Source organism: Urocitellus parryii, chromosome 7 (genome assembly GCF_045843805.1).
Source record: "Urocitellus parryii isolate mUroPar1 chromosome 7, mUroPar1.hap1, whole genome shotgun sequence".
Lineage (NCBI taxonomy): Eukaryota > Metazoa > Chordata > Mammalia > Rodentia > Sciuridae > Urocitellus > Urocitellus parryii.
The window spans coordinates 68,497,809-68,524,217 of NC_135537.1; the positions used below are offsets into that span (position 1 = coordinate 68,497,809).

Consider the following 26,409-nt stretch of genomic DNA (forward strand, 5'->3'; position numbering starts at 1 on the left):
TAAAGCTGGAGGCTATAAAGGAAGGGTTCTTGTGTGAGAGTGCCTAATAATGATCACAAGTCCCAAATGTCCTGAGTTGAGTCTGATTTCATAGACTTACAAATATTCCTACCCTGCTACATTGATGAACTTGTTTTTCACTGATAAGATTATAAATTACTGTCCTTATGGTTTTCAGAGACTGTCTGAAATACTAATTGTTTTTGTGCTAATTATTTACAAAAAATAATGCTTTGCTGCCTTTGTTGTCTTAGCATGATGCCAGCCCTGTGTATGCCCTGTCCAGTCACCTGCCATCAGCCACTGTGGACCTCTGGACTACTCTGATGCTGAATGCCCTTAACTGTCCATGGCCCACCTGATAAAGAACAAGGACTTTTTGATTACTTCCTCCAACTTCGCTCCCTCTCAGCAGGAAGCAGTTTAGAGATGTTGTTGCCCATTTTTCCATAGAAATGGAATGTAGAAATTGACAGTGAGGAAATGTAACAGTGGTCTACTTTATGCTTTGAATATAACCCTTGCTGTTCTGCCACACAATTTATTTCTTAAATTAACATGTTTCTTTCTCTTTCTCTCTCCCTGCTCCTCCCTAATCTCTTCCCCATCCTAGGCAGTTATCTGTATCAGAGTACACACCAACCATAAAAAGGAAGTAATCCAGATTTTGGGGATGGTACCAGAATTTATCAGGGGGGACTAGCTCCCAAATTAATAACTGAATTACAACTAAAATGGAGAACTTGTGGAATGTAGCCTTTAAGTCACCACTTTAAAAGCCCTTGTTTCTGCTGATGGGCAGAATTACAGTCTTTGGGATGGGAGTTCCCTGTTTTTCTCCTTTGCTAGCAAAGCAATAATCCTTCATTTTCCTTTTTCTCAAAAAAATAAAAGGGGAGGCTGGAGTTAAGAAAAAGGGAGACAGGGGCTCAGTGATACAGTGTTTGCCTCACAAGGGTGAGGCACTGGGGGTTCGATCCTCAGTACACATGAAAATAAATAAAAGTTATAAAAAAAGAATTATGAAGCTGCACCTGAGTAGTGGTAAAAATATTTTAAATCAAACAAATATAAATATGAAATTGTCTACTTTCTATAATGACCTACCTAAATCACCATCTACTGCAAAAATCACACATTACTAACGAACATTTACAATACTCAATTAGTATCACTTATCACTTGGTAACACCAATGAATTAGAAATTTCTCTTTCTCAAATATTTCAAAATTTGAGACAGTATTTCAAACCACTGCATTTTTTCTCTAAGTACACTTTATAATAAAATTAGAATTACCCTCTTAATTGTTTAAAACTAATTGAACTATGAATATATGAATCTAAGATTATTAAAAGGGAAAAAATTCTTAAAATAAATGTCCTTATAGTTCCAATTTTTATAGAGACTGCTAAATACCCCCTGGGTCCAAATAATTTTTAAAAATTATCTTTATGTATGTTAAAGAGATAAATGGTAACATTTCTGAGATAGAAACAGAAAGTTTCAAATTTATGCTACTAAAATTTAAGACTCTAAAGAAAAATGTAAAGAAACAGACAATAAAAACCTTAAGGTTCAATATCAGCAGATAACTATACTGTCTTCACATTTTCCTATTTGTAAACTAAAAATGTCATTACTTTAAATGGTTCTTTTAACAGTATGTCTAAAAAACAATGTCCATGGGCTGGATTTGTAGCTCAATGTTACAGCACTTGCCTTGCAAGTGTGAGGCACTGGGTTCAGTCCTAGCACCACATAAAAACAAATAAAGGCATTGAGTCCATATACAACTAAAAAAAATTTTTTAAATGTCCATAAAATGTACAATAAAATAAAATTTGAGGTATAGTAAGCACAGATTAACACCTTGACCTACTTTATATTTTGGTAGATACTATTAAGTTCTGATATAATCTTTATATTTTACATGAAAAGAACCTAGGTTTATCACAAAAAAAAAATGGCATTAACAGATAGATAGGAAAAGGTAAAACAAACCTTATGAAGACTCCTAAACTAAACTCTTGCAGGTAGGAGGATGCACTGCAAGGAACAACACAGAACTTGCCCTGTTTTGAGTTGGTAATCTCTATTTTAATGAGTCTGCCTAACAAAGACTACAATCACTCAAGTCATTGGTTATTAGAGGAAAACAGAGCTTAAAGACATCAAATTATTTACTATACCTCCAAAGTGATGGCTTGAATGATTTTTTACTTTTTTTTTCCCTAGACCATTTTCTACACACCTATAAGACTACTACAATTATGCGTAATATTTTTTAAGTGGAAATTACCCTATATTTGTCAAAATTATGACATTTTATTTTTAGTTTGGAAATATATGTCTTTCTCCTCCCTTAATATATGTTGTATTTGTCCTATTAAGAAATCAAACACCTTTTCCATATATCAACTAAATAAATTTTTTAAAAATAAAGGTATTAAAAATATGTGCCTGAACAGGTATGTAAAATTGATTCTGGGTTTGCAAATGGTCCATAGTCGCACAAGGTTTGTGTTGAAGTTTTGATGAAGATCTTTCTGATTTTATTCCATCTTGTAAGTAGCCCTCCTGTTCCACTTTTCTTCGCATAGTAGAATTCCAATGATTTTTGATAGAATTATCAGTCCTAAGAAATAAAAGTGTTTAATTTGAAAAGGAAAAAAGGATTCCACAAATTTTAATACTGTATAACTTGCACAAAAAGCTTAAAACAAATTTCTACAACTGATGAAATCAGATATTTCTTTAAAAATTCTAAAGATAAACGGTGTGTCTATATGTCAGGCACAGTTTTAAGCATCAGAAATACTTCAGTGAATAAGACAAAGAAGGTTCCTACTCTCCTGAACTTACGTTCTCATTAGAAGTGTGGTCATAGGTAAGGAAGGAAGAAAAGAAAAACCAAAAATAAGAAAAATACCAATGCAGGGGCTGGGGCTATAGCTCAGTTGTGGAGCGATTGCCTTGAGAGTGTAAGGAACTGGGTTCGATCCTCAGCACCACATAAAAATAAATAAAGATATTGTGTCCATCTACAACTAAATTTAAAAAAATACCAATGCAATGTAGATAATTAAAGTAGGATGAGAAAAGTGGGTAATGGGTAATTTTGAAGAGGTGGTCCAAGAAGCCCTGTATGAGGTAACAGTGAAACTAAGATCTGAATGATGAAAATGACCAACCATATGAAAAAAGAAAAAAGAGCATTCCAGATAAAGAGTATAGTGAGTGCAAAGACTAGGAATAAACATGATCATGAAAAGTAAACCACAAATTACAGAATCCTAGTATTCTTTTTTCACTTCTTAGAACAAAATATTTATAGAAAGAGCTCACTGGCTCCCTTTATAAAAATGCAAGTGTTCAACCTGTAGCTATTTGTAGTATAAATTCCATCCTGCATAAAAAATGTATTTACTGAAAAACTACTTCATATGAAGGTACTAAGCTAGGTTCTACAGAAAGTATAGATGTATAAGAGACTGAAAACATCAGAAGTTCCTAGTCCAGGGTTAGTAACCTGGATAAAAAATTTAACACTGTCTTGATTTCCTTATCTACAAAACAAAGACAGTAATGTTTGCTTTGCATAATTCCCAAGCATATAAAGATTAATCAAGAATATATGTAAAAGCACTTTACATACTAAAAGTACTATATAGATAGAGATTACAGCAATAAAAAACAAATGCATATCTTTTGAGTGAGGTATAAAATGCCCCAAGATTGCTGGTCTGCCATATTAAAGACTACACAAAAAAACATCCCCACCAGTACAATGTGGAGTGAATGTAAGACATCACACTGCCTTTGAGGGAACACATTTGCTCTATTTTACATTTTATACATACACTTATTTCCACAGTTGAAATTATACCACAACTAATTAAAAACTGATTTTTCCTAACATTTTCACAACAGTTTATTTCAGCCAGTGTATTTGTAATTCATTATTTGGTTTTGTACATAGTATCCAATATGAAAGAAATCTCTGATTCAGATTCCATTTCAACACAGTTTGTATAAGGAGGATCTGCCTGCCTTGATGTGTAAACATGACTTTTTGAATGTCTTAAATGTTTACATAATCTAAATGTCTATCATTTTATTGTAGAAATTATTGCTATAAATTTTCATTATAAAAATAATAATATTCCTTACTCCAGAATTTATTACAAATGATCTCAAATGGATGCTTGTATTATGTAGTCTAATTTTAATTATAAATAAAAGCCATGGGGTTCTTGCAAATATATTTAATAGTAAAGTAATAAAGGTCATGTTTAAGTACAGAAACATGTATATACATTTATATAAGCACCTTCCAGGAAGCAGTTTGGCAATTTCTGCCCAACGATTTCCCAACCGCTTATGTGCTTCGTAGATAATCCTGTCTTCTTCTTCTGTCCAGGAAGATTTCTTTACCTCAGGATTCAGATGATTATGCCATCTTTCTCTACACTGCTTGCCTATTCTTCCTTTTAAATGTTTTGCAATTAAAGACCACCTTTTTGGTCCATATTTCTGAACCAGTTCAATAACCTAAGAAGCAAAGTTTTAAAAAAAGCATTTTAAAACATAACTCAAGACAGTTGGGGTTGGGGTATCTGTTAGTAGTAAGGCACTTTGCCTAGCATGCATGAAGTCCTAGGTTCAATCACCAGCACCACAAAAAAAATTAAAATAAAAATAAATAAATTTAAAAAGACATTAAGAATAGCATCTTTTAAAATTATTTATTCTAAAAATTTGTTATACATGATGGCAGAATGCAATTCACTTCATTTTACACATGTAGAGCACAATTTTTCAAGTCACTGATTGTATACAAAGTATTTTCACACCATTCATGTCTTCATATATGTACTTAGGGCAATGATGTCTATTCCACCATCATTCCTATCCCTTTGCCCCCTCTCTTCCCCACCCTCCCCTTTGTCCTATCTAAAGTTCCTCCATTCCTCCCATCACCATTATAAGTCAGCATCTCATATCAAAGAAAGAATTTGGCCTTTGGACTTTTGGGATTGGCTTACTTCGCTTAGCATTATATTCTCCAATTCCATCCATTTACTGCCATGATTTTATTCTCTTTTAAAGAATAGAATTTTTTAAAGAAGAATTTCTTATTCTTTTTTTCTAATTGTCAATGGACCTTTATTTTATTTATTTATACGTGGTGCTGAGAATCAAACCCAGTCCTCACACATGCTAGGCAAGTGCTCTACCACTGAGCTACAATCCCAGCCCAAGAATAACATCTTAATAAATGCATACAATTTAAGCTACAACAACAATTTATAAAAATAAATTCATTAATAAAAATTCTTCAGTATTTGACAAGTTTAAACAGATTACAAACTTATCTAAAATCCAAAGGTCTAATTAAAGTGACTCATAAGTAAAACTGCTTCTATACAAACTTAGTAGGAAATAATAGTAAAGACATTGAAACATGTATATTTTCTACTCTTATATCTTAAAAAAAATCAAACAGAAAGTCTAATAAACCAATTTGGAAGCAGGAAGTAACTATAGTTATTGGCTTTTCACATTTCCTTTCTCAAACTGAAAAAAATACAGGTTATGCATTATTTTCCCTACATTTTAAGTTTGTTTTTATTTTACCTAAAAATTGTAAAAATAGTTATTCCTAGACTACTTTACCTCATCACCACTTTGCCTCACTGTCAAATATCACATCATTAATAGTTTATATATTTAAATTTAATATATAATAATATTTTCACTATATGTGTCTATTTACTATATTTTAAAAAATAAAATTCTGAATTTATTAAATGTATTTTTAAACAAGGTCACACATTTTAAAACTTGCCATCAGTTATCAAGGAAATCAGATTCTAGTAAAGTAACTTTTAAAACTGTTGTATGTAGTAGTAAGAATACTAACTCCCCAACTATATTAGCAACTTACATGACTTAAAGATCATAAAATAATTCCTAGTCAGGGTCAAAAATTCTTCTATTCTTCTCCAACTTGTATTGCACAACAAATGATCTTGGTTTTTAAATTATAAATACTTTGGAAATATCATGCCCTGATATCTAATTTTGGTTTTCATTAAAGGTCAAAAGGAAGAAATAAGAATGATTTCCTTACAATTCAAGTTAAATGTAAAAATAAAATTAAAATATTTTTAATATGTAAATCAATTTTGACAGGAAAGTACATTCTAAATATTGCTAAACCAAGCTTTAAACAAGGTAATTAAACACATAGTAAGCATTTTTCCTTCTTCAAACTCTCAGAAACAAAGGGCTATATATATTAATTTGGCTTGACCCAATTCAGAAAAAAAAAAAAAACTACATTTTAAGTACTTGACATTCAATTCTTAGCAAACAGCCTCTAGAGCACAAAATCAAGTGATTTACATACATACTTTATGTGTTAAAACTACCAATTAGTGAGGGGAAAAAGCTAGTGCATCTATAAGGTTAGCATAAAAAAACATGAACACATTACCCTCTGATCTTCTTCTTTAGTCCAAGGACCCTTTATCAATTCTGGATTTAAAACTTTCTGCCATCGATGTTGGCACTGAAAATCAGAACGGTTCTAAAAGAATTTGGAAAATATTATTGAACAACTGTCTTCCAGAAAGCAAGTCAATCCAAACTTATATCTCATGCTCTTAAGAACAAGTCTTCAAAAATAGTATAGTTGACATGTAATGTTTATTTTTCATGTCTATACCCCAATTTTGTTTTTTAAAATTAGCAGGACTTAGATTACAAATAAAGACAATATATTTGAAATTAAAGTATGTATCTTACACTATGTCTTATAATACAGCAAACAACACATGTATTACACAAGATCCTCTTAATACAGAAATAGATTAAGGATTGAGGAATAAAAGGCCAGAGGCAGAAAACTACACAAAGCAGACATAAGAACTCAAACAACATAGTAGTCCCCAATCTAGATAAAACAATTTTTAAAAACCCTAAAGGCATGACTTTACTACTGTCTGGCATTAAAAGGATGTTTATAAATGATCCCCAAGTTACTATGAAAACACTAAATATATCTGTACAGAAGACCTCCATTACATTTCAATTAAATTGGTTAACACTTAAAAGGAAAATGAATTTGCCAGAATGAGAAAACTTTATGTAGAAACATCTTAAACCACAAAATTGATTAATAAATGAAGCCTTATTTTAATCTTCTCATGACCTAGTAACTATAATGTATTATAAGGAAAATAACAATAATACCTAATATTTCATTATAGATTCATAGTTTACAAAGTTACTAGTTCATACACAAGATTACAGATAACATGGAAAAATATAATGAGATAGATATAAATATTTTGTCTGCCAATGGCTTTGTGCCAATGGACTTCAAATAACTCTTTTTCAAACTGAGCTTCTTCAGTTATGGCTTGTATATATCAATGTGTATATCATTTTAAGGCTACTCCTTTCTTCAAAATAATCAGGTTATTCTCATATGTCCTTGCAGCACACACATACTTAAAGGACATAAAGCTAATGTAAATAATTTTTCTAATTTAGCTTCCATTTATTGAACACCTGGTAAATGTCAGGAACTACACTGAATTTCTTATACATTATTTCTAATTCTCACAATAATACCTTAGAAATGAGTAGTATTATCTACCTACTATAGATAGGAAAGTTGAAGGTCAAAGAAATTAAATAATTTTTGTGAGTAGAGCTAACATTTGAACACAATTCAGACTAACTCCAAAACTTATTCTTTACATTATTTGATTTCAATTTTCAAGTTATGTTAAGAGGCATTATGACAACATAGAAAGAATACAGATAATGTGGTTTCTGAAACAAAGTAGTCAATTCAAATGTGAGTATTTTGTCCAACTACCCACAGTATATTAGGAAGTTAATAAAAGTATATGTAAATATACTTTGTAGGTTATAAAATTACATACTAACAAATAGTATGTGAATATTAGTATGATGAACAATAAAGATAATTTTTTTAAAAATCAGTAACACTTTAAAATCTAGGAATTGGATGATAAACTTTTCAAGTTCTTCCTGATTTGACTAATTAGCTATCAAAATATTTCAATATTTAAATTCTCTAAAAATATTTTAACATAATATCATGAATATTTATAAAGCAATACTCAAACTTCATGTTATTTTTGTTTTATATTGGTAGTCTTGGTAGTCTTTTGGTCCATGAACAAATCTTTATAAGTTGAGTATCCCTTATCTGCAATGCTTGAGACCAGAAGTACTTTAGGGTTTTTTGTTTGTTTGGAATATTTGCTCATACATAATGAGACATCTTGCAATGGGACTCAAATCTAAACACAAAATCACATATGTTTCATACATACCTTCTATACATAACTAGAAGAAAATTTTACATAATATTTTTAGTGTACCTGCATTTTTACTGTGACCTATTACATGACATCAGGTGTGAAAATTTTTCTATTTATGGTGTCATGTTGGCACTCAAAAAAGTTTTAGATTTTAAAGAAATTGGATTTCCGATTTTTGGATTAGGGATGCTCAACCTGTACTACAAAATCAGACTCTCTAAGCCATTAGCAACCAACTACAAGCAGACCAGAAAAATAAGGATATTTTTAGAGAGGAAACCTAAGTATAAAATATGCAGACACATTTTTTAAAAATAGCAAACATAACCTAATGTCCTAAATCAGTCATGTTAGATATATAATTTAACACTTCACTTACTTGAAGATGACTAGCAATTAGTGTCCAATCATCTGTTCCATGTTGTTCCACCAATTTCTTCAACTTATCATCCTATTAAAACAGATTAAAAAATTAGAAAGCTTTCCCCCATCCTTTTCCTAAACCTTTGAACACAGGCAACTCTCCATTCTGTCAAGTCATAGCTGGTGACCATTTGTAGGACTAAAGCCACTATCATAAAAGTTCCTCCATACTATTTCTGTCAGCCCCAATATCAGTAATACAGGTATTCATGTCTCTGACAGAAGAAAAAGAATGTACAAGTTATGGACAACTTTTCCATTTGTTTTTAAATATCTTCCATAACTACAATAGTATTAATTTATTATACATATAAGTACAAAATTAAGAAATCTTGCCAGATAACTACCTCATCTCTCGTCCATTTTACTCTGTTCCAGAGTTTTTTCAATCCTTTTTGTTGTGGTACTTCATAATCATGATCAGCATACTGAAGGTCATCATCCTCATCCTCACTATTAAAAAAAAAAACACACAATTTTTAAAATAAGGAATTTTATTTAAATTAGTGAATTCAATCATCGAACCTGTATATGAAGGTATGAATGAAGAAGCCACTCAGACTAAATAATATACACCTAATGAGATTATTTAAAGTATAAAAAGTTAAGTCATACAATGGGGAAGAGCTACAATTCTTACTGACACCAAATAGATAAGGCTGTATATATCACCAAGAGCCAAATCATGATTTTATATGTCATTCTAAGAAAATGGCCTTTATTCTTTATTTGATCTTTATTCTCTAAATGGCTTTAATGGGGAAGAAAAAACAAATATCTTGTGTTTTAGAAAAAAAATTAATGACACAACTGTGGTGAAATAGAAGGAACACCAATTAGTAATATTCATAATAACCCAAGCAAGAAATTATTACATCTGACAAATGGGAATGGTAAAATACAAACCAAAGTCAGTTCAAAGACACAATGGAAGAAGTGATCCATTACTAATATCAATGACAAAAGGACTAAACATCTAGAAATAATCTTAATGTATAAAATCAATGTATGATAAAGGGTAAGCACTCTTATGAAACAGAAAATGGAACAAATGAAAAATATCTAGACCACGTACTTGGATAACAGAATTATAGAGATTGTCCATTCTCCCTGAATTAATTTATAAATTTAAAATAAATGAAAATACCAGTAGACTTTGGTGAGGCATTAAACAAACTAATTCTATTATTATTTTTAATATATATATATATTAGTTGTCAATGGGCCTTTTTTTTATTTATTCATGTGTCATGCTGAGGATCAAATCCAATGCCTCACACATGCTAGGCAAGTATTCTACCGCCAAGCTACAACCCCAGCCCCTGATTCTATTATACAGAAAGGAAAGGTCTAAAAATTAATAGTAAGAGAATTAGCATTACCCAATATGTAAAAATATACTGTAGAGAAACAATAAGTATAAAAAAAATGGTACTGGCACATGAATAGAGATACACATAAATGTAACAGAGGAGAACATTCAAAAAAGAAAATCCATATAAAATTCAGTAAGCTATAGCAGCAACATTTCAAATCAATGTGATAAAGACAGACTTTTCAATAAATGGTATCAAAATACTGGGCAGTCATTTTTAAAAACTAGAGTCCTATTTTACAATAAAATTAATTTAGATTAAACAAATATTTACATTTTTAAAATGAAAATCATAAAAGTACTATTAAAAAGTAGAGAAGAATTCTACTTTGTTCTTGAGCAAAAGAGAGGTAAATGTGTCAAAAATTCAGAATCCACAAAAGTGACCAATCCAGATACCATAGTAAATGGAAAGAAGTACATGAAACTGACAAATATTTTAAATGTAGAAATAAAAGACTTTTGAAACTTAGGGCTATGAGGGACATGAAAGGAGGAGGAATCAAATATAACAAAATTTCTCACTTTGAGAATATAACTAGAGTTATTTTGTAAGGAAGGGAACAGAGGTAGGAGAAATACGACTTTGGGAGGAGGGAGAGAAAGTAACTACAGTTTAGATTAGGTGTTTTCAAGGTACTTGAGAAATACACAGGGGGATACGTCTAGAAAATAACTACCCCAAAGAAATATAACGCAAGCCACATATGTAATATTCTAGTACCCATATTTTTTAAGAGAAATGGTTGCAATTAATTTTAATAAATATTATCTATCCCAGTATATCATAAGCATAATCATTTCAACACATCATCAAAATAGAAATTATAAATGAAATATTACATTCTTTTCGCTAACTGAAGTCTTCAAAATCTGGTATTTTGTAGTTATAGTACACTGCAATTCAGTTAAAATTGCTCAACAGCCACATGTTGCCAGTACCTATCCTATTGGGTCAAGCAATATTCTGGTGTCTCTTCAGATCATGTAAATTTTTTCATCTTTTACTATTGGGTAGAGCAGATCTAAAAGGCAATGAGCACATGGATCTTCTGTTCAGATACAAGGTCTAGAGTAGAGACACAGATTGGCAATTGGCAAGATACGAAGAACAGTTGAGGCCATGAGATGTCCCACGGAAAATTAACATAGTGAAGAAGAGTCCAAAGTCAGAATCTGAGTTTTTATGAAGTGGGGGGAAAAAATGAATTTTAAGGAATAAAGCCAAAAAAGAGAGGGCAAGCTTCTATAATAAACTAAGTTAAAGGAGTATCCAGAGGACTGAATAAAGCTAAGGTTTATTTAAAACTTTAAATACCAGACATTGTGGTAGCCCATGAGACTCTCTTAAAACTACAACAACCAGAAAAAGGAAATATTATTATCATTGACATTTCACAGAACATAAAATTTTGAGTTAGAAAAGTTAACTTATTAACGACTGTCCACTGAATATGGTATAGCTGATCTCTAAGTCTATTACATAACCATTTTTCTATAACAAACTGAAAACACAGGAAAGAGTACTAGGCAGCTGGAAGATACTAAAGACAAACCTCAAGTGCATTTTGAAATCAGAACAAGGCTTTAGTTCTAACTTTTCTGTAACCCAGACCATACTAACCTCTCAAGAATTTAGTAAACTTATTTGCAAAATGCATATAAATCCAGTGTTGCTTTAGGGATAAAATTAAATGAGAAAATATATTGAACACCTCATTCAACACTTGACACAGAAAAGTGGCCCTATATTATGTTCATAATCTGATTACCTAACAGAATTCAAAATTATTTTTGCTTTACTAGATTTAACTCTTTTCCAAAAATTCATTCTGATTTCAAACAACAAAAGTTTGAAGATTTGTCTAACCTTACTGTAATATAGTTAAGAACGTGTGAGTGCCTAGTATCTAAATATATTACATTCAGTCTTACAAAATTGAAATATAAAGCCCTAGATTTAATGTAAATTGTTTACAGATCTTTGCAGGAACTTTTAATTTCCTCTGACTTTTCAAATTCCAAAGGAACAAAATTTTTTGTTGTTGGTTGTGCATATTAATAATATAGAATGGTGGGAGTTTCATTGTGGTGCATTGGTACAGGCATGTAACATTATTTGACCAATTTTACTCTCCAGTAACTTTCCATAGCCTCCCCCTTCTCCCTGATTCCTTTTCTTTAACATGATAAGGATCAAAATTATTCACATCTGAACAGGGGAAACATTAAGATCCCCTATTTTCTTATTTATGATTTTTTTTATCTATTTCTGTATCTCAAAGCACTTTAATTTTCTAGTGCTCTTCCCTGAAGCCAATCTTTCTTTTAACAATAATCTGCCAGTCCTTCTCCCATGTTTGTTTGTTTAACTATGCACAAAACAAAAACACACGGTTAATTAAAGGAAATACCTGCTACTGGCAGCCATCTTCAACTGTCAGAAATGTCACCTCATTACCCAAGAGCAAACTGCTAATTTGGATGTGCTTCAGGGTCCAATGACTTCATAAATTTCTAAGCTACCAAATCAGATAAAGCTCCATACTACAGTTTACTCAGAGCATCTACTCTTTCTTCTATTAATGTTTCTCATAACCTCCTCAACCAAACAGTAAACTCAAGAGTACAGAGGCCATGTTTATCATGCTCACCTCTGACCATCAAGCTCAGTACCTGCCATTGAAATATTCGTAAGATTAATGAGCAATCCTTCCTATCCTTCCACCTTCCTCAAATGCTATATCATATTCCAAAATTATCTCATTCCCTTCAAACCCAACCAAAACTTCCATCTTTCTCAATACAGGTGTGATTTCAAAGGGGATATGAGAAAGAAAAATTTTAAAAAAAAATTAAAATACCTCTAGGAGGAGGTGGAAGGCATTCCCATTTGTTAAAATGGACTTTCAGAATCCAAATTCACCTCCAAGTGGTAGAATTTTAAGAAGCAGAACCTGCTGAAACAAACATTTTTAAAAATTCAGTACAGAAGGAGTTCTTTGAGGGTGTCTCCTATGCTGCCTAATCTTTCCTAGAAATGCCAATAATATTACCACTTTCTTACACCCCAAACAACCCTCAGGCATGCTAGTCACAGGTTCTCCTGTCCCTCCCTCCCCTCACATCCAAATAGCTTCCATAACAGAATACTTGAGTGTTTTTTTTTTAAATAGGTTATTTCTAAGTCAAAACAATTTTTAATTTGGGAATTTGCCCACATAGTCTTGAATATTCACAAAAGCATCTATATCACATCTAATCTGTACAAAATCCACCTTAAAGTTCTTATCAAAATGTCATAAGGCTATGTGTTCAAAAATGTTACTTTGGTCAAAAAGACCAGTGATCAAGGAGTAATATTCCTAAAAACTTGTTCATTTTAACTTTAAAATTCAGCCCCCTATTTTTTAACCACATACTTTGTGAGAAATTTCTACATTTACATAAGGTTTCATTTATACATTTTACATTCAACATGGTCAAAAGTTTCAGACAATGAGCTATATAGCCCATTCAGTGTCAGGAAGCTGGGTTTTTTGAGTCGGTGACTGTGAGGGAACATTAAATTAGAATTCTTAGAATCACCTCTCTACCACTGGGACTTTCCTAGAGTCTAACTGACCTACTTCTTAGTTTTGGCATCAAGTTATTATTGTGCATGTGTGTGGGGGGCGGTGAAGCTGGGATTGAACTCAGGGCCTTGTGCAAGGTAGGCAAGCACTCTACCATTGAACCATACCCATTTCTATACATATTAAATGATTATTGAAAAGAATATAACTTTCAAATAAGAGTGACAGAAGATCCCCAAAATGTGTCATCATTAACAACAATAGGAAGATGCCCAAGAAAGCCTATAATATATCAAGAAAAAAATGGAAATCTCTGCAAATAACCTCACCAACATTCATTTAAAAATGAAAGTCTCATTGCTCAATAATAGTTAGAAATTATCAAAACATATCTGCTCTATTTTTCTATTTGTTATGCCATCTTTTGGCATTTCTGTACTGTAGTAATAGGTTTTGGTAATATAATTCAATGAAATTGAGCTGCCTACTATGTAATTAAATAAATGAACCATTTCTAGGCTAATGGGATTAATCAAGATAGCAAAAGAAGTTAAATTATTTCTCCAGTCACAGAGCAAAATATTTCTCCAGTCTAAGACCTGGTTTCCTGAATTATTTTGCCAGTTTCCTTTTTTTAAGTTGAAGAAAATATTTATTCTATAAATGCCTAATATATAACCAACTACTATATTCATATGAAAATAGTTTTGTAAATTATGAATGAACAAAGTGATCAAGGTAATTATGAAACAACAAAAAGCAGCATTAAAAATTCTACAACACATCAAGCCAGGAAAATGATTAAGCATAACTTTACATCTTAGAAATGTAAGCAAATAGGATGTGTAGTCATGTCTTTACCCATGAAATAATACACAAACTATCCTCAGTTGATGATATTAAGATAAAACATTTGGGAGAAGTTTGATTTTAAAGGACAACAATTATACCACATACATACACACACAAATAAAAAAAACAGTAAAATGAGGTAGCCAAAGGAAGAATTTGAAAATTTTTCAAAATTTATTTTTATTGAAAAAGTAACTAATGGTTTGAAATTAGAGAAATATCAGTAGTTCCATAGAATCTGCTGTAGTAAATTTGCTTCAACTCGATCACATTTTTTAAAAAAATTTTTTGTAGTTGTAGATGGACAGAATGCCTTTGTTTATTTTTATGTAGTACATTTTGGATCAAACCCAATGCCTCATGCATGTTAGGCAAACACTTTACCACTGAGCTACAACCCAGCCCCTCAATCACATTTTTAATCACAAACTGCCTCAGGTATGAAATCTTTATCATAAGCAAAAAATATATCTTTATTATACTTTTTGGTGAAATGGTAACTGAGCATTTACTTTTAAGTCCACTGCATTCAAGGAATAAAATTTTACCAGGTTGATTTTAAAAGTGAAATTAGGCCACCCAGTGGTTAATGTGATGTACTGCATACATGAATATTTATTTCCAAATCTGGACTGTGCAAAGTAACATTAGAGTAAGACAAATTTGACCCCACATAAATTTTGACAATTACCAATTAACTAAAATGCTAAAGAATGTTCTGCCTAGCAATCCATAAACAAAAGAACATTTCTATTTGATTCTTTTAGAGTATGCACTGCCTTAAATGAGAAAAAAAATTATTACAAAAGACTGTCAAAATAGATTATACATTTAAGCAAGGGCCACCTTATAGACCATAAAATCCATATTCCCTATATTAAAAGATAAAAATGGAGGGCAAAGTTTATCTGTTTTCCTAAAGCAACATCTCCAGTTAATGCACACCTGATTAAAAAATCATTTCCCATATTTTGTTAAAATTTTACCCCCACATATTAGCTACAGATAACATAAAAAATTGCTATGCACAACCAATGAAAAATAAAATCTTGCAAAGTAAATGCTGGCTTTCACCTTTTCAGTTTAGTATACTCATTTATCATTTCAAGTATAAATACCATAATATGTTACTAGTGAATAGGCTTTGTAGGTTGGTGTGTTTTTAGACAGGTTCTCACTACATTACCCAAGCTGGCCTTGAAGTCACAATCCTTCTGCTTCAGCCTCCCAAGTAGTTGGGATTACAAAAATGATCTTTTAAATTTAGATACTTTTTATTGGTATATTATAATTATACATAATAGTGGGCTTTGTTATTATATATACATATGTTCATAACATGATTTGGTTAATTTCATTCCCCAGTAGCTCCCTTGCATAATTTTCTTAAAGTTTATTTTTAATGGTAGAACTAGTTTTAAAAAACTAAAATTATTGCAGAAATATTCTTAAAAATTAAGTAAATAATAGATAAGTCAATAATAGATATACCAATTTTAGTGTTGCCTGTAAATTATGTCATTAAAACCCCCAGTGAGATCTAAAACTATTTTAAGTCTCAATACTAAAAAAGCCTTTTCCTTTATGTAAATTTCAATAACAGATTCTACAGCTATTACAAAAGATCAAAAGAGCCAACATTCTTCAGCTGTTTCACACTTGAGGTACCATTTGGTTTTCTACTTTTAGGTGTTTTTTTCAGATCACACAGAAAAAGTATATTATAGGATTTATGCCTATACTTATGCAAAAACTTTTACACAACAAAGTATAGTTTTCATTCAAATTCTTAAATGGTTATATACTGGAGATCTGAAAGTACAACTTGAAATAACTGATTTCCTTTCTCTTTCTACTATACATTGAATTCATATATATTAAAAGATTCTTAGCCAAAAGAGTGGACTTTGATGAACAGATTATTTCTTCTTCAAAACATTTCACATTCCATTATCTTCTAAGACACAGAATCATATTACATATATAAGAAATACAGTTTAGAGCATGAAACTCACTCAACTATAAAGACCCAAGAAATGCACCATTCAGAGATGATAATTTCTCACTGCATCCTCTATCTGTATACTCCCTGGGGGGGGGGGTGTAGTTTCATTTCAGCATGCTTAATTATCCCAGACATATAACTATATAAATCATTCTATGTTTCAATTAAATTACACAGCTGAGAAGGAATAAAAGCCAACAATACAATCAATAATTAGATCTCAAGCTTACAATACTATCAATAAAAGAAAATAATTTATACAGACAAGATACCATTAAATAATTTCTCCCTTCTGGTATACTATTATGGAGCATACACAACTATGAAATGAAGAAAAGACAAAAAACCAACTGGAAGGAGAGGGTTTTGATATTTAAACATGTCTATAACTTTAGCTAAATGCTGATAACAGAATTAGACTAGAAACTGTTTCAAATAAGATTAATATCAATGTTAAGTAGATAATGATACACATCATCTACAAATAAATTTCTGTAATTGGCATGTTCACTTTCACTTTGCATAATAAAGTTATTTTTAAATATTTTTTAGATTCAAAAATTCAAAAGGCTTAAGCCGGTACTTCCACAAACATAATTATAGGAGCTGTCAATTTGTCTATCTCCTGAAGATGGAAAGCTTAATTGAGTTCTTGAATTTCTGGACTAGTAGTTCTAACCTAATGATTTTACCCTCTCCCACCATCAAAAAAAAAAAAAAAAAAAAAAGACATTTAGCAATGTCCAGAGGCACTTTTGATTGTCATGGCTGTGAGAAGTGGGGCATTTGGGGTTTCTATTGACCAGAGGACAAGGATGCTGCTGAACATCCCACTACAAAAAATCATTCGACCCAAAATGTCAATAGTGCCATGGTTGAGAAGCTCTTCATAAAGGGATTAGGGGTGTGTGTGTGTGTGTACACATTTGTTCCACCTCAAGGGTTTGTCTTATACTGCAGTATAAATAATAAGCTAATAATAACATATTTTGTGCTGATTTCTGCAGAACCATCTTACAGCAGATGCTTAATATATTAATAAAACAAAGAACTTGTGTAGTTATTGCCAATTTTAACTCAAATCTTCTATAAATGATTCCTGGTACTAAATTTCAGGAAACACAACTCTAGATAAGACTGAGTCTCTGGATATAAATAAATAACAATATTTGGAAATTCTGCCAAACATTTTTTCAGGTTTATTTATAATACTGAAAAGGCACTTCAGATTTTTCTGATTTCAGGGATTACTCCAATTCAGGAGTAACTACTTCTTAGTATATAAATAAGACTTAAATGCATACATTCAGTCTAGCACATGTTTCAACACCCCCCCCCCAAAAAAAAAGATGTGCCCTACACCTCTGTGCAACACCTAGGTAAAGTAAGAATCAAACATGGACACTCAAAATATTAAGTGTATAAAACACATTGTTTTAAGACCAAGCTCCTGGTAGTAACAGTGTGACATCTCCCAGCAGACGATATTAAGAATATATACATAATGCTCAGAACATGAGAATGGTAATAACAGAAAAGATCAAAAAGACTCTTTCCTCAGCTATTCCTCAGAGGATTTTCCATAACCTTTCAAGGTAGCAAAGTTGGCAGAGGGATGCCCGCCCTGGTTTGTCACGGAATTCCTGTTTTAACTGGCACTGTAATTCAGAAAAGAGAACCCCTTTTTCAAGTCATCCAGCAGGACACAACCACTTTTACCTGCGTAGAATATTCCCCAAGAGTGCACAGACTTACCTGGGAAGAAACCTCCCTCCAAGAAGTGAATGTGAGAGATTAGGAATCTAGACGTGCGCTATGGGAACAATCAACTCAAAGGAGCAACCTGAGTATGTGTTACTTTCTGCGTCTTAAACACACTAGTCCCCCACTCTCCACACGTCGCGGCTGCGCTTCAGCCAACGGGGATGAATACGCTGTATGGCAGCGAAAAGGAAAACCTCTGCTCCGACTGGGGAGGGTCTGGTGTGGGGACAACCAGAAAAGAAAGAGAATCGGAACGGAGACTGTGCCGATAGGCCTGGGCGAAAGGGATGTCACCCACCTGCGCGACCTCTTCGCCATCCTTCAAGTACCGCATAGGCGCGGGCTGGGCGGGGACGCAGGTCAGCCTCCTCCAGCCTCAGGCGAATGCTCCTTCTCCCCGACCCTCCCGCCTCTTCCCTCGCTCTTTCCCCGAGGCGGCCGAGTGCGGAACGCAGGTCCTCGGCAGGACAGGACGGAGGGACACAGGGGCGGACCGCGACCCGCCCCCGGCCCGGGCGCCGCTCCTAGCCCCGGCCCGGCCCGGTCAGGGATACCCCCAACATGTCAGGAGGCGCGCTCCCGCCCTCCGCTGGCCCCTCCCGCCGCTTCTCAGCCTCCTCGCTGCGGTCCAGGCGCGGCTCCGCCGCGGGCGCCGACCCCCGCCCTCTCCCCGCAGTGAGCAGCTCTGCAGCGCTCGCAGCCTCCTGCAGGGTTTTGTCCGCACCGCCGAATCTCGCGCCCAGCCTCCCTCAAGAGCCGCCGTTTGAATCTGCGCACGCGGCCCTAAACCTCATTGGCTGTGACGGCTGCACGCGGGGGGGCGGGGGCGGGGCGGGGAGCGCGCGCGCGACTGAGGGCGGGGTTGGGGAGCTGGAAGCTGGGACTGGAACTCGCGGGAGTCGGGGAAGGAGCGTGGAGCCAGGGGGAAGGGCCGCAGGCGGGGCTCGCGGGCTGCGCTGTGACAGGACCCGGAACGCGCCGAGAGCCGCACCACGAGGAGGCAGGTCGCCGGGCCCGCGCGGGGCCTGCTGGGAAAGCGAGTTCTTGCGCTCTCAGAGAAGCAGGTCCGGAAGCCGCAGCTGGACTGATCCCGCCGCCCCAAACTTCCCGGGGTGAGGCGGACCTTGCCCTTGGGGTTTGGGCGGACCCTGGGCCTGACAGGCGAACGTCTCTGCAGGCTTCTCTCCACCACAGTCCCTCACTCCTTGGGTATATCCCGCCTTACTAGTTAGGAGGCGCGGTCTTCGTATTTGAAACAAATCTAACTATAAAATTTGCGCAGTCGTTATTATTTTTTTTTATTTTAAACTCCGTCTGCTATTATTTTTGTTTATTTTTATGTGGTGCTGAGGATCGAACTTCTGCCTCACATGGCTAGGTGAGCACTCTACCACTGAGCCACAACCCCAGCCCCAGCCGTTATTTTTTAAGCAAAAAAATGAGCTATTTTTACCCAGACATCATAGCTATGAAACAGGGGAAGATTCTGTGGCAGGAAACGAACTATAACTTATTTTCCTCAAGAATTAACAGAAATGTTACAAATGAAAAACATTTTTAGCTGGAGACGTGCTTTGTAGCGGGAAAAGGAAATGATCCATGCCTGCTGCTGGTCCTCGAGGTGGTTAATCCTGTACCTAGCTCTGCAAGAAATAACTGATTTGTGCGGTGGAGGAGTTCTGAGCCTGGAGAACTATTCAGGAAGATAGGAGTGGACTGGAAATTTCGCCCACACAAATGAGTACATTAGTCAATCTTAGAAGGTGACCTTTTGCATGAGAGTCGGGAGGAAGGGCGTACTGTACCAGAGGAGCTTCAAGCAGTTGCAGCTACTAGAGATTTTAGGTCCAGTTTAAACTAAGAATTGCTCAGTTCAAGTAGATTAACTACAGTAACGATCAGAACCAGTTAAGAATCCAAATTTGCAAGGCAACATGCTCTACTGCATAGAGCACTGAACCACATGTTCATATTGTAACAAACTTGACATTTTTCTGTTTTGAAATTTACACATCTTTTGCAAATCAGAGATGCAGGTGCAAATATGAATTAAAAGGAGCTTGCATGCTTCACTGTCAAACAGATCTTTTCTATAGTTCCTTTTTTTCAAGGTATATATTATGGGAAGGTAAAGCAGATTTTCTTTCAATTCTTTCCATACAGGGTTGCTGAGTCACTTAAACTAATTTAGAAATCAGTTTCTAAATTTCATTAGATTCCAAATGTCATTTGGATTCAGTGTTTTCATGTTTATTCCTGGGTGGTACATTTCTCTGCTTGCATTCTAACCGAAAGCAGAGCCTCTGCTGTGTTTTGGGCTAGTCATTTTTTTTTTTAATATACAGAATATCTTTATCGAGCTTTCAGACAAGTATTTTTGATTTGACAGTAAAACTTCCCCTCATTTTACAGATAGAGAAAACAATCTCTCACATAAACGTTGAAAAATCATTTAAATCAGTTATAAAACTCAAGACAGTGGAATTAGTTCATAGTCACCTAACTAAACATTCTCAAATGTCTCATTTATGAATTGGGGTTTTTCTGTAACATGACACATACTTAAAAGTTTTATTCAGAGTACATAAAGAACTCTCAAAACTCAAGCATGAGCCAAGCAGGGTGGTGCTCACCTGTATTCCCAGTGGCTTGGGAGGCTGAGGCAGGAGGATGAGGAGTTCAAAGCCAGCCTCAGCAAAAGTGAAGTGCTAAGCAACTCAGAGGGCCCCTGAGTTCATCCCAGGTACCAAAAAAAAAAAAAAAAAAAACTCAAGCATGAGAAAAGAGAAGCAACTGAAAAAGTAGGCAAAAGATTTAAACAAATACTTCACCAAAGAGGATATATAAGTGACAAGCACATGAAAATATACTTCACCTCATTAAATCATGAGAAAAATGCAAATTGAAACCACAATGAGATACATATATTTTAGAATAAGAAACTGACTATATAAGTATTGGTGAATATGAAATTTGCTGAAACAAATATATCTGTCATGCATTGCTAATAGGAATGCAAATGGTTCAGACACTTTGAAAAAGTTTATGGTGACTTTATTTGTAATCACCAAAACCTGGAAATGCATTAAGGGACATTCTTTCTTACTTTTACTCAACTAAAAATTGGTTTTGACTAGTCTATTAATGACTTTCAAGACTTCCCACTGATCTTACCTTCAAGGCATAGAGAGAACTGATTATCAAAGGGAAACAGGTGCTAAAGGCAAGTGTTGGAAATTTCTTTGAAAACTGTTTTACCTTTAAAGAACTCATATAAAAATTTTTTTCTACTCTATGATAAATATAATGACATTTTTATATATGTATCAGTGGTAGAGCGCCTGCTTGATGTGCATGAGGGCCTGGGTTCTATCTCAAGCACAGCCAAAGAAATTTTTAAAAAAGATCTTACTAATTCACTTTCTTATTTAAATCTTCGAGTAAATTGCTTCCCCAGGAAGATAATGTTGACATGGCTGTGCCTACTTCTACCCATCCTCTACAAATGAAAGGTCAAATACTCTCAAAGTTTGCTTAAGCTAGTTTGAAAAGCCCTAGTTGATATAGTACCTAAGAGACTATAGATTTTTTAAAATATTTTTTAGTTATTGATGGATCTTTATTTTACTTATTTATTTATATGCAGTGCTGAGAATCAAACTCCAGTGCCTCACACATATGAGGCATGCGCTTTACCACTGAGCTGCAACCCAGCCCAAAACTATAGTTTTAATAGATCTGTATACACAATCATTCCCACAAGGGGATTTTTGTCAGTTTTATTTACTGCTATATCCCAGTCTCTAGAATAGGGACACAGCCATATGCTAAATAAACTAAGAATCTGTAGAATAAATGAAAAAGAGCAAATAACAGCAAACATTTGAATAAATATGCTTGGAAGGATGTAATAAAGTATGAATTAAAATAGATATTAACATATCCATGTTATGACTACTGAGGTAGCAAATTTTTTCTAAATTCTGCCAAGAAGGTTTGAATAAGCCCCAAATAATTGCACAGGCTTTGACAGATATTTTATCTTAAGAAAATAATTCAATAGAAGCAAAAAAAAAAAAAAAGAGAGAGAGAGATATGTTTGAATGTTTATAGTAGTGTATTCCATTAGATCTCCCATCTGGAATGATTCACATTTTGATAGTAGTGTAAATGATTCATCAGCATGAAATAATAATTATATAAGCAGTAAAAAACAGTATAAAATTGAGAAGATGCCATTAAATGGCTATTATACTGCTGGGCCCCTCTAGATGATACATATATATGCATTTGTCTTAAGTAATATTCACAAATCCTATAATCATAACAACTCAGTGAAATAAGTATTATTATTTCCATTTACTTTTTAAATTGGGTAAAATGAGTACCAAAAAACTATTGTATAAAGGCATATCCAGAATCAAAACTGGAATTAGAACCCAGCTCTCACTCTATTACCTTAATATCTATGGGCACTCAACTAGAAATTACTATACATGTAGTATAGAGACAGGAAGATGTAGTACAAAGAATATTGGAACTGTGTAATTACTATGATGTTGTTTATATAAGTAAAAAGTCAAAGTGATGCTATTCAAGAAAATTGTTTATGGAATGAACAAACCATTAACTATGCTTTACAATGAAGAAAGGAATAAGATGGGGTAGGGTAAGCTTTAGCTTTTTAAATTTTTTTATTTTTTATTTATTGTGTGTGTGTGTGTGTGTGTGCTGGGGATTGAACCCAGGGCCTTACACATGCTAGGCAAATGCTGACCTATATCCTCAGCCCCGGCTTTTAACTTTTCACCTTATGTATTTTTTTACTTTTTTAAAAAGCATGAATTCATGTTAATTTTTTTAATTTTAAAAAATGAATAGATGCTAAATTCCAAAAATATCTGAAAATCCTAGCAGGAAATAGCAAAGTATGGGATAAGCTCTAGTTTGGATCTTGAATGCTTTCTAAAGGCCTAATAGTAAAGGCTTGGTCCCCAGGGCAGCACTACTGAGAAGTGGTAAAGCCATTGAGAGGTAGGGCCTACAATGAGGTCATTATATTTTGGGGGGCATATACCTGAAGGGGATTGTGAAACTCCAGCCCCTTCCTTTTTCCCCTCCTTTCTACCTACTTCTAATGTAAGTGGTTTTGCTCTGCCAAGCACTTTCATCATGATATGCTGCCTCACCATAGGCCTAAAACAACAGTGCCAACTAATCATGAATTGGAACTCTTAAAACTATGAACCAAAATAAACATTTTCTCTTTATAAGTTGATTATCTCAGGTATGTTTTATAGTAATGGAAAGAGAACTGAAACAGCATATAAAACTTGCCCAACACTGATAATGCTTTTAAAAATGTGGTATGGCAAAAATCATGAAATCAAATATTAAGTATTCAATCTGAAAACAAAACTCAGGCTTAGAACTATATCTTGTATACAAAAATGTTTGCTCCAGTCTCTCTCCCTTACCATCAATACTTTTGCTAATCTCCACTCTGCATTTATGGTGCTACTTAAAATTTGATGAAAATTAGAATTCTTAGTTTAGCTTCAAAATTTAAAAGGAGTTATAAGAGCAAAATAAAATGTTTTAATGCATCGTATTTCAACCCATACTACATACACTACCTTTTTGGAACAGATGGAATAATGGTTTCCCAAAGATGTCCATGTCCTAATCTCCAGAACCTGTGAATGTGTTACCTTATGTGCCAGAAAGAATATTGACATGGAAAGAGTCAGGTGGGTCCACTGTATCACAAGGGGATTTAAGAGCAGAAGAGGGAAGCAGGAGAATTAGAGAGAGATTAGAAGATGCTACATCACTGACTTTGAAAACAGAGGAAAGGGCCATGAGCCAAGGCTACCTTCGGAGGCCAGAAACAGCAAGGAAACAGATTTTCCTCTAGATCCTCCAGAAAGGAGTGCAGTCCTGCAAACACCTCGATTTTAGCCCATTGAGATCCTTTTCTAACTTCTGATCTCTAGAATCTTAATATAATAAGTTTGTATTGTTTTTAGTCACTACATTTGTGGTAATTTCTTGCTGCAGCAATAAGAAACTGATACATGTTCTCTGGAATTTTCAACATTTTTGACTTGTAATTAAAAAGGTAATGTTTCTCTTTAAAAGTGATTTTTCATAGTGTTCAAATTTTAGTCTTTACTTAAATAAACAATCCTACTAGCCAAGAATTCAAAATGAAGACTAGGAACTCCAAGTTAGAAGAGTACTTAAAGAATTAAAAACAGAAATAATTTACCAGCCCTAAAAATCCTCAAACCAGGGTTATCACTCATTGATGGGAAATATGACATCACATAGATATGAATATGTGTGCTGCTCTATATCTAAGCTTTCTAATTCTATTCTGAATGTCATCATCTTCCACTTTCTCAGAGACAATAATATATCTTGTCTTTTTTTCAGTCTCCCTTTCTTCACTGGCGTTGCACATACAGGCATCCCCAAAGGGAACTGTGAATTTGGAAATTTTGGGGGAATCTGTGGTTGTTGAAGGTTGGTACTGACAATTAGTATGATGGGGCTATTAATACCTAATTCTTGCAATGTTTGAGACAGTCCTGCACAAGGAAAAAGTGTCCTACATTTCATTCAACTTTCAACCACATAAATGAAACACCTGGTTATAATTATTTAAGCATACACCCAAATTCCTTTTTACACATTAACATAAGTACATGAATTTTTATACTATTTTAAAATATAGATGAATAGGTCAAGAAATGCCAGGAAAGATTGTATTTTATTTTGTTTTGGACCAAGAGTCATTTCCTCATTTTTTAAAAAAAAGTCACATCACTAAAAACAACACAGCTCAAGGTTTTGAGACATTAATTACAACACCAGTGTCTGCCCATATTTGTACCAATTATGTCCATAATGATTCTACATCAGCTGGATGAGTTGTGCCTGAGACAGGTTTTATTATAAATTTCTTCTGTATATTATGGGTAGAGCAGTGTATTTGTCCATTTTTTGTTACTATAATGAAATACCTGAGATTTATTAAGCTCACAGTTCAAGTCAAAGTCCAGAACCACCGCTAGCATGGGCCAAAGTGTAGAGGGCATCAAAATGGCAAGAACATGTGTGGGAAAAGATTATATCTCAAAACCAGAAAGTCAAAGAGGCTGGAGTCCCACAGGCTCTTCCAAGGGCATGCTCCCAATGACCTAAAAACCCCCTACTAAGATCTGCCAAGGTCTGCCATCTCCCACCATAACACCGAGGACCAAACACATGAACTCTTGGGGACACACTCAACTATATCCAAACCACAGTAAGCAGTAAAGCAATTTTTTTAAAAAAAATTGTAAGTTATCTTGGAATTTCATATTAGTAAAGTCCCTATATCTAAGGAATAGAAAATACCATTATAAAGAGAGTATATGGTCTCCAATAGTGATGACATAATTTCTCTAAGTGATCTCATCCATCCATTCATTTCTCCCATAACTCTGTCTGCTACCTTCCCTTTTTCCCTTTCAGTCAAACATCTTCAAAGAATATCTTGACTCCACTAGCCAACCAATCTTCAGTCCAACCTTTTTTTTTAAAGGGAGAGAGATATTTTTTTTAATATTTATTTTTTTAGTTTTCGGCGGACACAACATCTTTGTTTGTATGTGGTGCTGAGGATCAAACCCGGGCTGCACACATGCCCGGCGAGCATGCTACCGCTTGAGCCACATCCCCATCCCTTCAGTCCAACCTTTACCACCACTCCATGAAAACCCTGTGAAATCAAATCCAGTTATTATAGAAAGCAATTAGTCCTCATTTTACCTGAACTTTCTATAGCATTTGACTTCATTTCATCCTTTTATTTGAATCTTGTATTCCTTGATTTTCATGATTTCTAACCCTCAAACTCCTTTGCAAAGCCTGCTCCTCAAATGTTGATTCTGTCTCTCAGTTTAGAGATCTAGGTTCGAATCTGATCTTGCTACTATTTCATAAGTTAATGTTCTTTTAACTAGTTCTACCTATAAAAGTTGTAAAAAGGAACAATTTAGAA

General features: G+C 34.0%; 1 protein-coding gene across 2 annotated transcripts in view; it reads right to left on the reverse strand.

The window, feature by feature from the left end:
- The window catches only part of Mybl1 (MYB proto-oncogene like 1), a 37,007-nt gene extending 18,330 nt beyond the window's left edge, over positions 1–18,677 (reverse strand). For both annotated transcript variants that reach the window (XM_026410030.2, XM_026410029.2), the window contains exons 1-6: positions 18,658–18,677; positions 9,136–9,241; positions 8,745–8,816; positions 6,502–6,594; positions 4,333–4,553; positions 2,463–2,637 (exon numbers count right to left, since the gene is read on the reverse strand). In XM_026410030.2, the coding sequence (XP_026265815.1) occupies positions 2,463–2,637; positions 4,333–4,553; positions 6,502–6,594; positions 8,745–8,816; positions 9,136–9,241; positions 18,658–18,677 (687 nt within the window). The remainder of the gene's footprint in view (positions 1–2,462; positions 2,638–4,332; positions 4,554–6,501; positions 6,595–8,744; positions 8,817–9,135; positions 9,242–18,657) is intronic.
- Between the last annotated feature and the right edge of the window lie 7,732 nt (positions 18,678–26,409).